The 14413-nt window shown below is 31.9% G+C and overlaps 2 protein-coding genes across 2 annotated transcripts; one reads left to right on the top strand and one right to left on the bottom strand.

The window, feature by feature from the left end:
- Positions 1 to 1163: 1163 nt before the first annotated feature.
- LOC115717111 (probable xyloglucan galactosyltransferase GT19) lies at positions 1164 to 2979 on the top strand. Its single transcript, XM_030646055.2, has one exon. It carries the CDS (start codon positions 1493 to 1495, stop codon positions 2795 to 2797), a length of 1305 nt encoding a protein of 434 aa, XP_030501915.2. The 5' UTR covers positions 1164 to 1492; the 3' UTR covers positions 2798 to 2979.
- A 72-nt stretch (positions 2980 to 3051) lies between these two features.
- Positions 3052 to 7399, bottom strand: LOC115717112 (beta-ketoacyl-[acyl-carrier-protein] synthase III A, chloroplastic). The gene is made up of 8 exons (XM_030646056.2): positions 6676 to 7399; positions 5523 to 5671; positions 5167 to 5303; positions 4728 to 4833; positions 4531 to 4649; positions 3995 to 4059; positions 3654 to 3876; positions 3052 to 3544 (listed from the first exon to the last, which is right to left on the bottom strand). Exons 1-8 carry the CDS (start codon positions 6858 to 6860, stop codon positions 3323 to 3325), a joined length of 1206 nt encoding a protein of 401 aa, XP_030501916.2. The 5' UTR covers positions 6861 to 7399; the 3' UTR covers positions 3052 to 3322.
- Positions 7400 to 14413: the final 7014 nt, after the last annotated feature.

Raw genomic sequence — 14413 nt, 5'->3', positions numbered from 1 at the left:
CGGGTCCGGGTTCGGATCGGGTGCTAGGTTCGGCACAAGGGCTAGGGCCGAGTTTGGGTCTGAGTCATAGTCTAAAACATTGATTAAAAAAATTGTTTAAAAAAAATAATAAAAGTGACTTTTTTGTTTTTAAAATTTTGATTTTCAATTAAAATATTGAAAAGTAAAAATAGTTTTAAAGAACATGTTTTTGAAAAATATTTTCACTTTTCGAATTTTAAAAACAGAAAAATGATTAAAAAACCAAACAACACCTAAGTTTTCCAAAACAATCAAAAATAGATTGGAAAACTAAGCTAGTTTCCTATAATATTTTTCGGTTCCTTTTAATTTCACAAAGTAGGGATTTGATTGAGAATATATTTATGAAAAAAATTCTTAAAGATCTTGTTCATCCGCATTATCCTGCTCTGAGGATTCAACATCATTGAATAATGAGGATTTGTGCAGACAATCATGTACAACTTTTGTCTGGATGATTCCCGCTGAAAGCATGAACTTATCAATTTTGAGTATAGAATTCTCTGGTTGAATCGTTGAGGGAAAATCTCTTGTCCAGACTTTAAAATATTCTCCACATATTACTTTATTGGATGCCACATCACAATCACCCTGTACAGAATTTGAGATAACATCTCTAATGATAATTTGTGCAATTACCTTATTAAATTTGTTAAAAAAATAAGTTTGTGTGCTACTTTTGGTTTATTAACAGGAAAAAGTATAGGGTAAGTTGAAAAATACCCCTTTTATTAATCAATTAATCAAATTTACTTCTAATTTTATATTTATTTGAAACATACTTCTTTTTATATGTATTGTACCCAAAATACCCTAACATAAGAGAGTCACATGGAGAGTATCTTGAAGTGACAAGGGTAAAATTGGTACAATGTTTAAAAAAAGAGATAAAAATGATAGACTTTAAAAAAGAGGGTAAAAATAAAAGAGAACAATATAAAAAAGGTATAGAGTGTAATTTCCTCCAAAAAGTGTTACCTATCAGGTTTTGGTTAAAATAGCTAAGTATTTTCAGCCCAATTTTTGACCATTTGAGCCCAATGGAAGCAAATCCAAAATACCCAATGGGCCGAGAATAGAAAAGTGGAGCCCATGAGATAGAGCCGCATAAAAATAAAAGATAATGGAGGAAACGCCGCCGCATTAGGAGGAAGAAAGTGGGATTAATAATAATAATAATAATAATAATAATAATAATAATAATAATAATATCAACCTTCACCACCACCGACACACACCGACATTTTCTCTGGGTCAATGGAACTTCCAATTCCATAACACTCGACAAAATCTCATCTCTGGACTAAACTTCACCAAAGATTCAATCTTTTTTCTTCAAATTTTCCTATTTTATTTCTTTACATTAATTACACTCACATAGTTCTCATTATTATTCTTCTTAACCCAAAGATAACAACTTTATTTCAATTCTTCATCAGAACGCTGTTAAAAATCTTATCTTCTCTCTCTCATGGCCTGCAAATATGGTACTTTGATTATCATCACCATTACCCAATTACTCGCTTTCTTCTTTGTTCCACAATTCGCTCAATCCGACCCTTCGGATTCGGATTGTTCCCACCGTTGGATCCATATACGCCGTCTACCGCCAAGATTCAATCTTGATCTATTGGCCAACTGCTCTGAATATCCACTTTCTGGTGACTTCTGCTCTTACTTGCCTAACCATGGTTTGGGTCACAAGACCCACAATCGTTCCCAGAGCTGGTACCGAACAGACCCTTCAATGCTCGAACTCGTCTTCCATCGCCGGATGCTCGAGTACCCGTGTCTCACTTCAGATCCTGCTGCCGCTGACGCCGTTTACCTCCCTTACTACGCCGGAATTGATGCTCTCAGATACTTGTACGGTCCCGACGTTAACTCCAGCGCCGAACACGGACTCGACTTGTTCCAATTCTTGCAGAAGGACGAGCCCAAAGCGTGGAAACGGAATATGGGTCACGACCATTTCTTGGTTATGGCTCGTCCGGCCTGGGATTTCTCTCAGCCTCCCGGTAATGACCCACCGATTTGGGGAACGTCGTTTCTGGAACTGCCCGAGTTCTTTAATGTCACGGCTTTAACGGTTGAGGCCCGAGCCTGGCCGTGGCAGGATCAGGCGGTGCCTTATCCGACGTCGTTTCATCCTCCCACTCTGTCGTTTCTCGAGGCTTGGACTCAGCGTGTCCGCCGCGCTAAACGGAGCACTCTGGTGCTCTTCGTCGGCGGCGGTGGAGTTTCCGCCACACCCAATATTCGCCGGAGCATAAGGAATGAGTGCGAGAACTCCACCGCTCTTTGCAGCATTGTGGATTGCTCTAATGGGATTTGTGAGCACGACCCGATTCGGTTCATGAAGCCAATGTTACAAGCGAGCTTTTGTCTTCAACCGCCGGGGGATACTCCGACGCGGAGGTCCACCTTCGACAGCATCCTAGCCGGTTGTATACCTGTGTTCTTCGAGGAACTTTCTGCCAAGTCGCAGTACACGTGGCACTTGCCTGAGGATGAGTACGAGGAATTCTCTGTGACTATTCCTAAGGAAGAAGTTGTGTTCAAAGGGTTGAGAATACTCGACGTGTTGAGCAGTATTCCAAGGTCTAAAGTCAAGAGCTTGAGAGAGAAAGTTATGGAGCTTATACCAAAGATTATGTATAGAAGACATATGAGTTCGATGGGTTTGAGAACCAAGAAAGATGCTTTTGATTTAGCCATTGATGGTACTCTTCGGAGGATTAAATCTAGACTTGAACAACAAGTTTTTGTTCAGTGACCTTAGTTTTTTTTCCTTTCTTCCTTTCTCTTTCTTTTGTTGTAATTATTTATCATATATATTCTTTCCCTCTTGTAATTGGAAGTTACGAGAGTTTATAGCTTTGTGATTTAAGTTTCATGAGAGGTTTATAAATGTAACATCAATTTTGGCAGTATCTATGGTATATTATCTTAGATTTCCTCTGTTTTGTTGATGATTTTTAACAGCACATTTATGAGAATTCCAGACTTGTATCAATATCAACATCAAAAGAAAGAAATAAATCAATTTTATTAAGTTTGCCAAAGCTAATAAAGAGTAACATAAGCAAAAACAAACAAAAGGAAGCTCACTGATGCAGAATTTGCATGCCAACTGCCAAGGTAATAATACACATGACATTTGAAGCTATAAACTGCATAATTGCTGGTTCTAAATGGAAAATTCTCTTTCTTTTTTGTACTTTTTCTTTTTTTTTTCTCTTTTTCATTTTGATGTTTTATGAGGGCCAAGAGGGTGTAGTGGTTTCATTTCACTTCAACATCATCCCCATCTTAAAATAGCAGATCCCCAAGTGAGACCAGCACCGAACCCTGCAGTTGCAATAGTATGGCCTGCTTTCACCTTCCCACTTCGAACGGCTTCATCCAATGCCAGTGGTATGGAAGCAGCACTTGTATTGCCGTAGTTCGCCAAATTTGATATGACTCGTTCTTGTGGAACTTCCAACCGGTTAGCAACAGCATCTATAATCCTCTGGTTTGCCTGTGCACAAAAGACCTCTATTACAATCTAATTTGACAGCAGAAAGAGCAAGTGTAGTTTCAAGTTAATTTTGCAGCATTCAAGCTAAAAACTCGCCTAGCTTCCATACCTGATGGAGCAGCAACCAATCAATGCTAGAACAAGTGACACCGGCCTTTTCAAGAGCAGATTCGATTGATTGTGGTACACATCGCACAGCGAATCGAAAGACCTCTTTCCCATTCATCTGAATGCACGAATAAGAAGCTTGTCTCGGGGGGAAATCTACCACTGAACCGTTGGTACCTATAGCATGGTCGGTTTCATTTCCTTTGATGCTTGCATTTAGATGCCTGCACAAGAAGGAAAGTATATACCATCAAAGAATGTGTTCCTTGTAACAATGCTCTTGCAAAGATCACTAAAGATGACCGAATCTGCCACAAAGGAGAGACTAAGAAAGGTAAGTACCTTAGACCATCACCATCACTATGTAAGTCAAAACCAAATAAACCATCTTCTTCACTGTCACAGGCCTGTATGATAATTCAATTATAAAAGGGCAAATTTAGTAATTACAGCCATTGAACAATACTTCATAAACAATACAAGATTACCATTATCTTAAGCTATTACTGAAACAGCAACTCAACTCTCAAGAGAACGAAGTAATAAGTCATAACAGCATTTCTGAAGTTTTAACTGATAGTTCAACATAATGAAAAGTTGACAATTGTTGACAGGGAGAAAAAGAAATGCAGGAGAGAGAATACAAGTATTTGAAGGAATTTCATTTTTCTTAAGCACATCATTTACTTTAAAATATTTCAACATGGATGCTTGTCAACAAGCATAAATCTATTCACCGTCAAAAGAAAAATTGTGTCCAATAAATGTCTGGCTGGCTTGGCATCAAACATTTTGCTGGGTGTTTAGGCTAGGAACATGATAAGGAACATAATAGGTATGAAGTATGAACATTGGCAACCTGAGAGAGAAATAATGACCTGTAGTAACACAGCACCCGCAGCATCCCCAAAGAGTATACATGATCCTCTGTCAGTCCAATCAACGTAGCGGGAGAGGGCATCAGCACCAATCACCAGAACATTCTTAAAACCACCTCCTGTTTATACATGCATTCATAGTCTCAAATGTTTTGTAAGTATAAATAGAATTTCTTACAGTTAAACAGAATTGTTACCCCTGATGTGACAAGCAGCTGAAATTAGACCCAATAAAAATCCACTACACGCAGCCGTAATATCATAAGCCAGCGGGTTTCCTTTGCAGCCTAGTGCTTTTTGGATCTGAGAGTTTCAAATATAATAGATAAATAAGATCATGAAATAGTATGGCTGAATTGGGATGGCTGTATATTATCAAGCAAATTTTAAATAAATCAGGAGAACTGACACTGTTATCAAAATGTAAATAACGCACCAAACTCACAATTCTTGGCTAGTAAGTTATCTAATGGCATGAAATGCATAAAACTGTTTGTGTGTGTGACAGTAGATGGAAAGAAAAGTATAGAAGAATACACAACTAAAAATGGCCAAACATATAAGGGTGCACCATGCAGATGAATTCCTATTATTCTCTGCTTAATCCAATAACAAGGTACATTGAGTATTATATACCTGGGGACCTGTGCCAAAGAGATCCTCAGGTGTGGACGTACACATCAAGACTAGGTCTACATCATCAGGATCAACCTGTGCCATCTCAAGTGCCTTCCTCGCCGCCTCTACAGATAAACCTGTTAAGCTATCTTTGCCTGCAACAGAAAATTAGAGCCATTATTAAGATGTAATTTCAAGAAAAATTAGGCCTCCAAATTTTACATGAATCAAAAAGGACACCTCAAAATGACCATAGATCAACCCAGACACAACTCAGATTCAACAAGAGGCCCGGTTAGTGCAAGCATTACCACCTCAGACTGTAGCAGCATATAATTTTAAGGTAGTTGACATTATTAATAGAATGAACTGACCTGAGATGACCCGTCGATTACGAATACCAGTGCGAACAGATATCCATTCATCATTAGTATCAACTATTTTTGATAGATCATCATTTGAAATCTTAAGTGCTGGTACTGCTGAGCCACATCCTACTAGCTTGCAGCCTTGACTGACAAGCCTGTAAAAATATAAATACTCATTAAATAAAGGAGCAGAGCAAGTGAAAGTGAAAGTGCACACACAGCACACAGTTTTCCATTTTCAACAGCAAGTGCTCTTTCAACTTTCAAGCCAAATATGCACACAAAACTACCAGAAAAAACAAAAAACAAAAAAATTCTAAGACAAGATTTTCAAAGAACTGATACGACCACTAAAATAATTTTAGCAAATACATTTTAATGTGAACTAGAAAGAGATAGTAACCTGCGGTGCTAGAAAGAAGAAATAGCATATGTAACATTATAACAGAAATAGATTATATAAACTAAAAATCTTTTAACCACCTAACAAATAATAAAACACACACATCTTTAAATCAGGACTTGGAAATTCTCACTAACTAGACATGAAGTGAAGAGTTTATAGATTTTACTTGGTTCCATTCAATGAAAGTTAAAGCTTTCACCCATAAATGGAATCATGATCAAGCTTCTGCTTCCTATCAATCATTAACTTCAAAAGTACCCCTTGACTAATAGATATACATAAGTAAAACTCACGCTTCTAACTTTTAATCACCATTTGATTAGTTAAACTCACGAGACTCAATCCCATGTAATTAATTTAGTTATCGTTCTCATTAAGAAAGAATTTGAAGTTTGAGAAGAAAACTCATTATATGAAGTTACACCATCATCACATGCAACCGTAACCCGCTCAAAAATACCTTCGATACAATCGAGAAAAGTGAAAATAACCGAGGAAACACCTACAATGATTCAAAAACTGCTGTCTCTTTCAACAATCTCAAACACCGTGTTCACAAAATCAATAATCAGATAAGATTGTAAACGAAGAACAATACTCCCCAAACCAATGTTCACGCTACTCATTTTACAAAATTCTTCACTAACAAAAACCAGCCTCGTAAAACGACTCAATATGCATTGGTATCTCATTTTTATAGGCGATGAAAGGAAGAAGTGGGGTCAAATTGCTCAAGCATGAAAGGAAACTCACCTGCGTACTCGAGATTCAGAAGCGGAGATTCCTGAAGCGCCTTCAATGGTGCTAGAACAGAATACCCTTTTCGAGATTCCATAGGAAGAGCAAAACCCAGATCGGTAAATGCCTATTGAAGGCTGATTCATCCTCCTAAGGCTCGGAACTGAAGGAGCAGTAAATAACCCAGATGTATTTGCCATTTAAAACTACCACCAAAAACCCAACAGAACTTAAATTACAGGGACCAGAAAGAAGCAAGCTTTAAATGTCAAAATGATTAAAAGAGAAGATCTTTCAGCTCAGAGGACGAAATAGAAGAATGTAACAACAAGAATATGAGAAGCCCATTAGATATGAGAAAGACACAAAGGACTTGTTTCGGAAAGTACAAGGCAAAGGTGGGCGATTACGTCAAAAACCCAAATTGAGGAGACTCCAATGTTTTTCCAATCTCTCAACGAAAAATCTTGTCCCTCACTTTCTTACTTGATGTGTTAATGTTTTATTATTGAGCAGAGAGGTCCAGGTGAGAGAGAGTCATGCAATGCTTCTTCCCCATTCCCAAGATTTATTTTTTATATATATTTTTTCTTTTTATTTTTTTTAACGACAATATTTATTTCCCTGAATAATTAATTATATGAATTTTTATGTCAAAAAAAAAATTATATGAATTTTGAAATTCTTTTCCAAAGTGTTCATCCAAATCCAAGTAGGCAACTACTTAGTAACTGAGCTTGACACATAACCAAATTTGCTAGCATTTATAAAACCTCATTTAACAATAATAAGAAACATTATTACACAAGAGGCTAGTCCACTATAATAGCATCTCTCGCAACAGAGGGAATGACCCCATATTTAACGAAGCACAAACTTAAAAATCTAAAACTCATTTAGCCAAAAGATTAGCAACAAGGTTAGCTTAATGCATTATATGCATAAAATTTTGCAGCCCCTTAATCGAGCAAGATGGCGAATATGATTAATGATAGGGGTGGGGTGCACAGATCATTCAATCCAGCCAATTCAGATTGAATTTGATCGTGTTGGTTTTCTCATCCCATAATGTAAAGGAATTATGTATGGAAAATTTAATTAATTATGCATAGGGGAAATTAGTTTCTTAAATTAATGTTAATTGTGGTTATAGACATAGTTTAGTAACTGTGTAATTACAAGATAGGGTAAATACTAGGGTGGTAATTATACACTTTAGTAATTAGATTATATTTTAAAATTTAGGTGTGTTTAGATATAAGGTGGTAATTACAAATGAATTCCTAATATTTTGTTTGGCAAAATAGTTAGTGATTACATGAGAAAATAATATTTTTTAGTAGCTAATGTTTAATATGGAAAGTTTTGGGGCCATGAGAATTGGAGAGTGTAATTGAAACCCCTCAATTAGTTCTAATTACACAGTTACATTGTAATTACATGGTCAGCCAAATATGTCAAATTGTGTAATTACCTCCAATTACACACAAATCCAATTACATTGTGGCTTTCCAAACGCCTAGTGATTTTATATTTCCATGTAAAGAGGAGTCGAATTCCCTCTCTCTCAATATAAAAAAAAAACTAATATTGGTTATTATTGGGTGTGTTTAGAAGTAACTGTGTAATTACTAGGTAGAGTAATTACTAGGGTAGTAATTACATAGTTTAGTAATTACACTATATTTTAAAATGCAAGGTGTGTTTGGATATGATGTGGTAATTAGATATGAATTTGTTTGGCAAAATAGTTAGTAATTACATGGGAAAATAATATTTTTTAATAGTGAATATTTAATATGGAAAGTTTTTAGTAATTACACAGTGTAATTACATTCAAATCTCATAGGGGCCATGAGAATTGGAGAGTGTAATTGGAACCCTTCAATTACTTCCAATTACACAGTTACAGTGTAATTACATAGTCAGACAAACATGCAAAATTGTGTAATTACCTCCAATTACACACAAATCCAATTACATTGTGGCTTTCCAAATGCACCCCTCCAACTTTACCTTTTTCTCTTCATCTCACTAACCCACTCACAAATCTCATTCTCTTCACTCATTTCCTAATTAAATAATACTAATTTTTCATATAAAGTACACTAGAAGCTCATATAATTTTAGGCCAGTTCCGCTCTGAATTTTTTTTTTTCTTTTTTCATGAGATCAAAGATCTTCTCTTTTTCTTCTTTCGCAAAGATCATCAATCTCTTCCTCTTCTCTTCCTGATTATTGTTATTTTTAATGATAGATTTGTTTGTATTGTCGAGTTCCTAAGTGGTTAGATTGCATCAGTTCACATATGCAGTGGACATTTAAAGAAGCAGTAAGAGCTCGCTGGAGCTGGATTTGTTTTTATTTTTTGGTTTTTATTTTTTGGTTTTAATAATATTCATATTTGTCTTTTTTTTTATTATTTTTTTTTTCATTTCGATACATGCTTTGGATTTATTTTTGTACATAGTATTGATGATTATGTCCATTTTATTAATTTAAGTTAAAGTTAATTCTTATATGCCAATTTCATGTCTGTTTGGTATTTTGAGTCTGGTATTGGACTGTTGTTGTACGATTGGAAAAGTTGATTAGGCGATGTGTTTTTTTTTAATGGGTATAAATAAATTTAACTATAAATATTAATTTTAAAAATATCAAACCATCAAATTTTGATCACAAATTTGAATTTTTATGCTTAATTTAACTACTTAATTAAAAAAAATATTAAAAAATATCTCTTTTTACACTATATCAAAAATATGTTCATACAAAAATATTTAACTCAAACTCAACTTTTTCTTTTCTTATTTTTCTTGCTAAAAAATTTTTTTTAAAAATTTTTTTTACCGATGGAACAATCTCAGCCCATATGATATAAAAATGAGAGATTTTTTTAATTAGATAAAAAAATTAAGCATAAAAACTAAAATTTTTCTAATTTTACCCATTCATATGGGTAATACCCATTAAGAGTGCACCCATATAAATGGATGTATGTGTGTATTTATGTAAGGGAAATTTGCGACAAAAGTCCCCAAAATGTTCACTTTGTTACAGATTAATCCTCAAGCTCGAGAAATAGCAGCAATAGTCCTCAAAGTCGCACTCTTTGTAAGTCCATTAAATTTAACTGCTTCGTTAATTTATTTAAAAGTGTCACATGTTGAAGTTTTATTGGTCCAAATAATAATTTTAATTAAAAATAATTAAAATTATAAAAATAAAAATAAAAATATATTTTAAAATCATAAAAATTATTATTATTATCTTTTTCCCTTTCTTCTCCTTCCTCCAGCAACACTCGATCCTAACTCTCTCTCTCTCTCTCTCTCTCTCTCTCTCTCTCTCTCTCTCTCTCTCTCTCTCTCTCTCTCTCTCTCTCTCTCTCTCTCTCTCTCTCTCTCTCTCTCAAATTCAATCTTCTGATGGCTATGGAACTTGGAAGAAAAGTGTACAAAGAAATTAAATCTCTAAGCCCCAAATCTATTTCTCGTGCCTGAAAAGTTCTTCCACAGTCGAAGAAACATCACTGTCAAAAATGGAGGCCACCGGCACCACGGACCTCCTCGTCTTTCTCTGGAGGATCAAGGCTATTGTGGCCTTCATCGGGCTTCGAAGCCCAAGCCCTGCAGTTCTCAAAGCTCCCTTTGTCGTTCACCACGAAGTTAAGAAAAAATTAATTAAACCCACATTTTTATTTCACCACAAACAAAATCTGTAAAAAATATTAAAATAAAAATACAAAAGAGTGAGAAACGGAGGTGGAGCCGAGAAAGAGAGAGAGAGACGAAAACAAAGACAAGTAAGGATGATTTACTATGGATTTTTTCTTGCCGAAGATGAGACCAGTAGTGGAGACGCAGTCGTAAAGGCTTGGGCGAGAGAGAGAGATCTGAACAGATCTAACACTTCATGGCTTCGACTCGTTGTCGAAGCATCAGCCGCCATGGCTTCGACCTGGGTATTTTTAACGTCTGGCGAGCCAACCTCTAGTATGGAGTTTAAATCAATGGTGGTGGAAGGCAAGAAAGAAAGAAAGAAGATATGAAATAGAGCTTGCAAAAAAAATGTTGGTTGGAAAAAATGGATCTGTGCGTGCTTGTTGAAGATGATGAAGAAGATTGAGTCAAAGAGAAATAAATGAAAAAAGAAAAAGGAAATAAAAAAATATTAAAGTTATTTATTTATTTAATAATTTATTTATTATTTAAATCATTTTAAATTATTTTTTAATTGAAATAATGAGTTGGCTCAATAATATTTAAACACGTGGCATTTTTGTTAGCATTTAACAGGTCTGTTAAATTGAGTACCAACGGACTTACGAAAATAGCGACCTTAGGGACTATTACCGTCAATTTTTGAGGTTGGGGACTTATCTGTAATATGTGATGTATATTTGTATGTATATGTGTGTGTATATATGTAATATATGTATATATATATTTGGATAATTTTTTAATGGGTATTAAAAAAATTGATGAGGTGGCAATTTATTGACTTGCTTAAGTAGGTTACCAACAAGTTTTTTTCTTAAAAAAATTATATTTACTTTTTTAATTATAGAGAATCGTGATTCTGATAAATTATTTTTAGAAATTAATTTATTTTACTTAAATTATTATATTATCCTTACATTAATATTAAAATGTATAATGCTAAAGATCTATCTCGATTGAAAGGTTTGTTTTTTTTTTTTTTTTTTTGGATTTATGCATTATTATTGTTATTTAATTTTATTTCTATTTTTTTTATTCTTTTTTCCTCCCTTTCTATCCATTGGACTTTTGTGTTTTAAAGTAATTTTTTTTTTTTTTTTTTTTTTTTTTTGCATTTGAGCCTAATTAACGGTTGAATCAGCTTTTAAATAATATTTGAGATAAATATGAGATTTTTAGTTGATGAGTCTTTTCTACGTTCGAACTGTTACTTTATGTCATTTCTCTTGTAATCAATTTTCTGGGTTCATTTCACTTGTGGGTGCTTGAATTTTTTGAGTTTAGGAATATAATTAAATTTTTGGTTAAGATTTCGTATCCCAAAAAGTGGAAAACGGAGGGAATTTTCATTGTTTTGTATTTGGAATTGTTCTAACTTGGCTTTGTTGAGCTTTTTACTTTTAAGAAATTGAGCTTTTAGGTTGAATAATAAATTAAAGTGTTCAAATTAATCAAAACAATAATTATCAATTAATATTTTCTTTAATTATTTTATATTCATTTAGGAATGAGAAAGAAATACAAAGAATAGAGTTTGAAAAATAAGATGACTTTCATGTCATCAGATAAAAGGTGAAAACAAAAAATATTAATTTTAAAAAAATTATGAATAACTATAAATATTATTTGATCAAATCTAATGGTCAATAATTTAATATCCATTCATGAGTAAGAGTGTACCCATATATATATTTATGTGTACCAATGTATATGTATGTGTGTGTATATACAATATATATTTTTATGTTTGTGTATGTATGTAATAATATGTGCTTTTTTTTTGGTAATTTTATATATGTATTTGTATATATTTATATGAGTATAAATTTATGTGTATAATATTGATATATATATTTTTTGTTATATATTTATATATATATGCATTTTAGTGTATGTGTATGTATATATATGTGTATATTAGTGTATATGTATATGTATTTTTGTGTATGTGTATGTATATTTACATGTATATATGGATATCAGTGTATACAATTATAGTTATTATTTTTCAATTCTAATAAGGGCATTTTACAATTTTGTATACATTATTTTAATTAATTACAAAATATGTGCAAAAAAACTTATTATCATTTTCTCATACATTTTTATATATAATTAAAAACTTTTTTTTCAATTTCTTTTATAATATATATATGGTAATAATTATTGATTATTATATATATGGTAATATTGGCTATGTTTATTTTTATGTTTACAATTATAATAAAAAACATACCAATAATATAAAATATTTTATATATGTGTTTATTTTATTTTCTATTAATTAAACATACTAATTTAATAAACAAAATAATAATATTCATATAAGTTTATTATATCAGTGTGTTATGTTTATTTTTTAGTAATTTTTTAGAAAATAAATAATATATATAAAAAACTTGTTTATCTTTATCTTTTTCTTTATTTATTGTGTCATGTTTATTTTTTCTAATTAAATAATTTTTGGAGTTTATAAAGTTATGTTTGTTTATTTATTTTTTTGATGTAAGAATTATACTTCAATAGAAAATTCGTTCACTAATTCATTAGAAAATAATCAATATATAGAAACAATAGAAAAAAAAAATATAAAATAATAGTATAAATTGTCTATGTTTGTTTTTATGTTTACAATTATAATAAACATACTAATAATATAAAATACTTTGTGTATATATGTTTATTTTATTTTCTATTTATTAAACATACTAATTTAATAAACAAAATAATAATATTCTGATATGTTTATTATATCACTCTATGTGTCATATTTATTTTTAGTAATTTTAAGTATTGATTTATATTTATATACATTAATGTTTATAATTTTGATATTGTATTTTATTAAAAAAAATCTTATTAAATTATAATAATTCATACTAAAATATATAATAAACATTTATCTTTTAATGAAAAAAATTAACTTGTTTATTTTTATAAAACTATTTAATTAATTTTACGAAATTGTTTATTTTGAGTTTTAATAAACATTGTTTATTATCTAATGATTAAAATGTATGGTTTGATGTAATAAGTTTTCAAAATATATTAGATTTTAAAATAATTTTTTTTTGCACATTTTTTGTAATTATATTATTTTTTTTTGTACATTTATGAAAAAAGCCCTTCTAATAATGTAACCGTTGGTGATGATAATTATGATGGCTTAGTAACTTTAAAATATTGTAATATTTAAACCCACCATTAATTATATAAAATATATGTTTTTTTTTTAATAAATTAATTAAGATTGTAATTATTTATTTTATTATTAATAAATATAGCTTGTATGTGTAGAATGACTTACACAAGTACAAGAAACAATAAAAATAAAGTATTTAGAGAACATTACAAGGGGAAAAATGTGGAAGAAGAACTAACCAAGTTGTCTGCAGACAGAAATTAAAATTTAGATAACATATAGGGACTTGGGCCTCATAGACGACTATAGAAACAAGTTTAACAACATGGTCAAGTTCTTTGTTCACAACACCATATTCCTATGAAAAAGTTAAATTTTGAGGATGTTTATAGAAGGGACATTTAGACTATCTCGAACAGACTAGCGGTAACATTCAATTTTTATTGTAATAGATCAAACAAAATTATTCTATAAAAAATATATATGACTTTAATGTTTATTTTTTTTTTCCAGACTAAATTTGAGTTCTCATTTGATAATTCTAAGTTTGAGGACTACAGTGAGTTAGCAATGTCTAAACTCTAAAGGGTTATGCGTCCAGAGATTAGACACGAAAAAAATATGGAAGAAGATTATTGAGAAAATGGGAGAGGAAAAGGCAACTAGGAGATCACATCCACAAGAGGTGAGATGAGGTCATCGCCTACTGGAAAGACCCAAAATAACAGGTAGAAATTGAAAATTATAGAATTGAATTTCCATTAACTTATACTTTTTTGTGCATTTAGTTGATAATAAATTTACTTTAAATTACAGGCAAGAGCCAAACAAAATGTAAAAGATCGAAGCCCAATGAAAATTCAAGGCAGATGGGAGTCTAAGACCATTG

The sequence above is a fragment of the Cannabis sativa genome, chromosome 5 (assembly GCF_029168945.1).
Source record: "Cannabis sativa cultivar Pink pepper isolate KNU-18-1 chromosome 5, ASM2916894v1, whole genome shotgun sequence".
Taxonomy (NCBI): domain Eukaryota; kingdom Viridiplantae; phylum Streptophyta; class Magnoliopsida; order Rosales; family Cannabaceae; genus Cannabis; species Cannabis sativa.
This window is presented reverse-complemented; position numbering and strand designations above follow the sequence as displayed.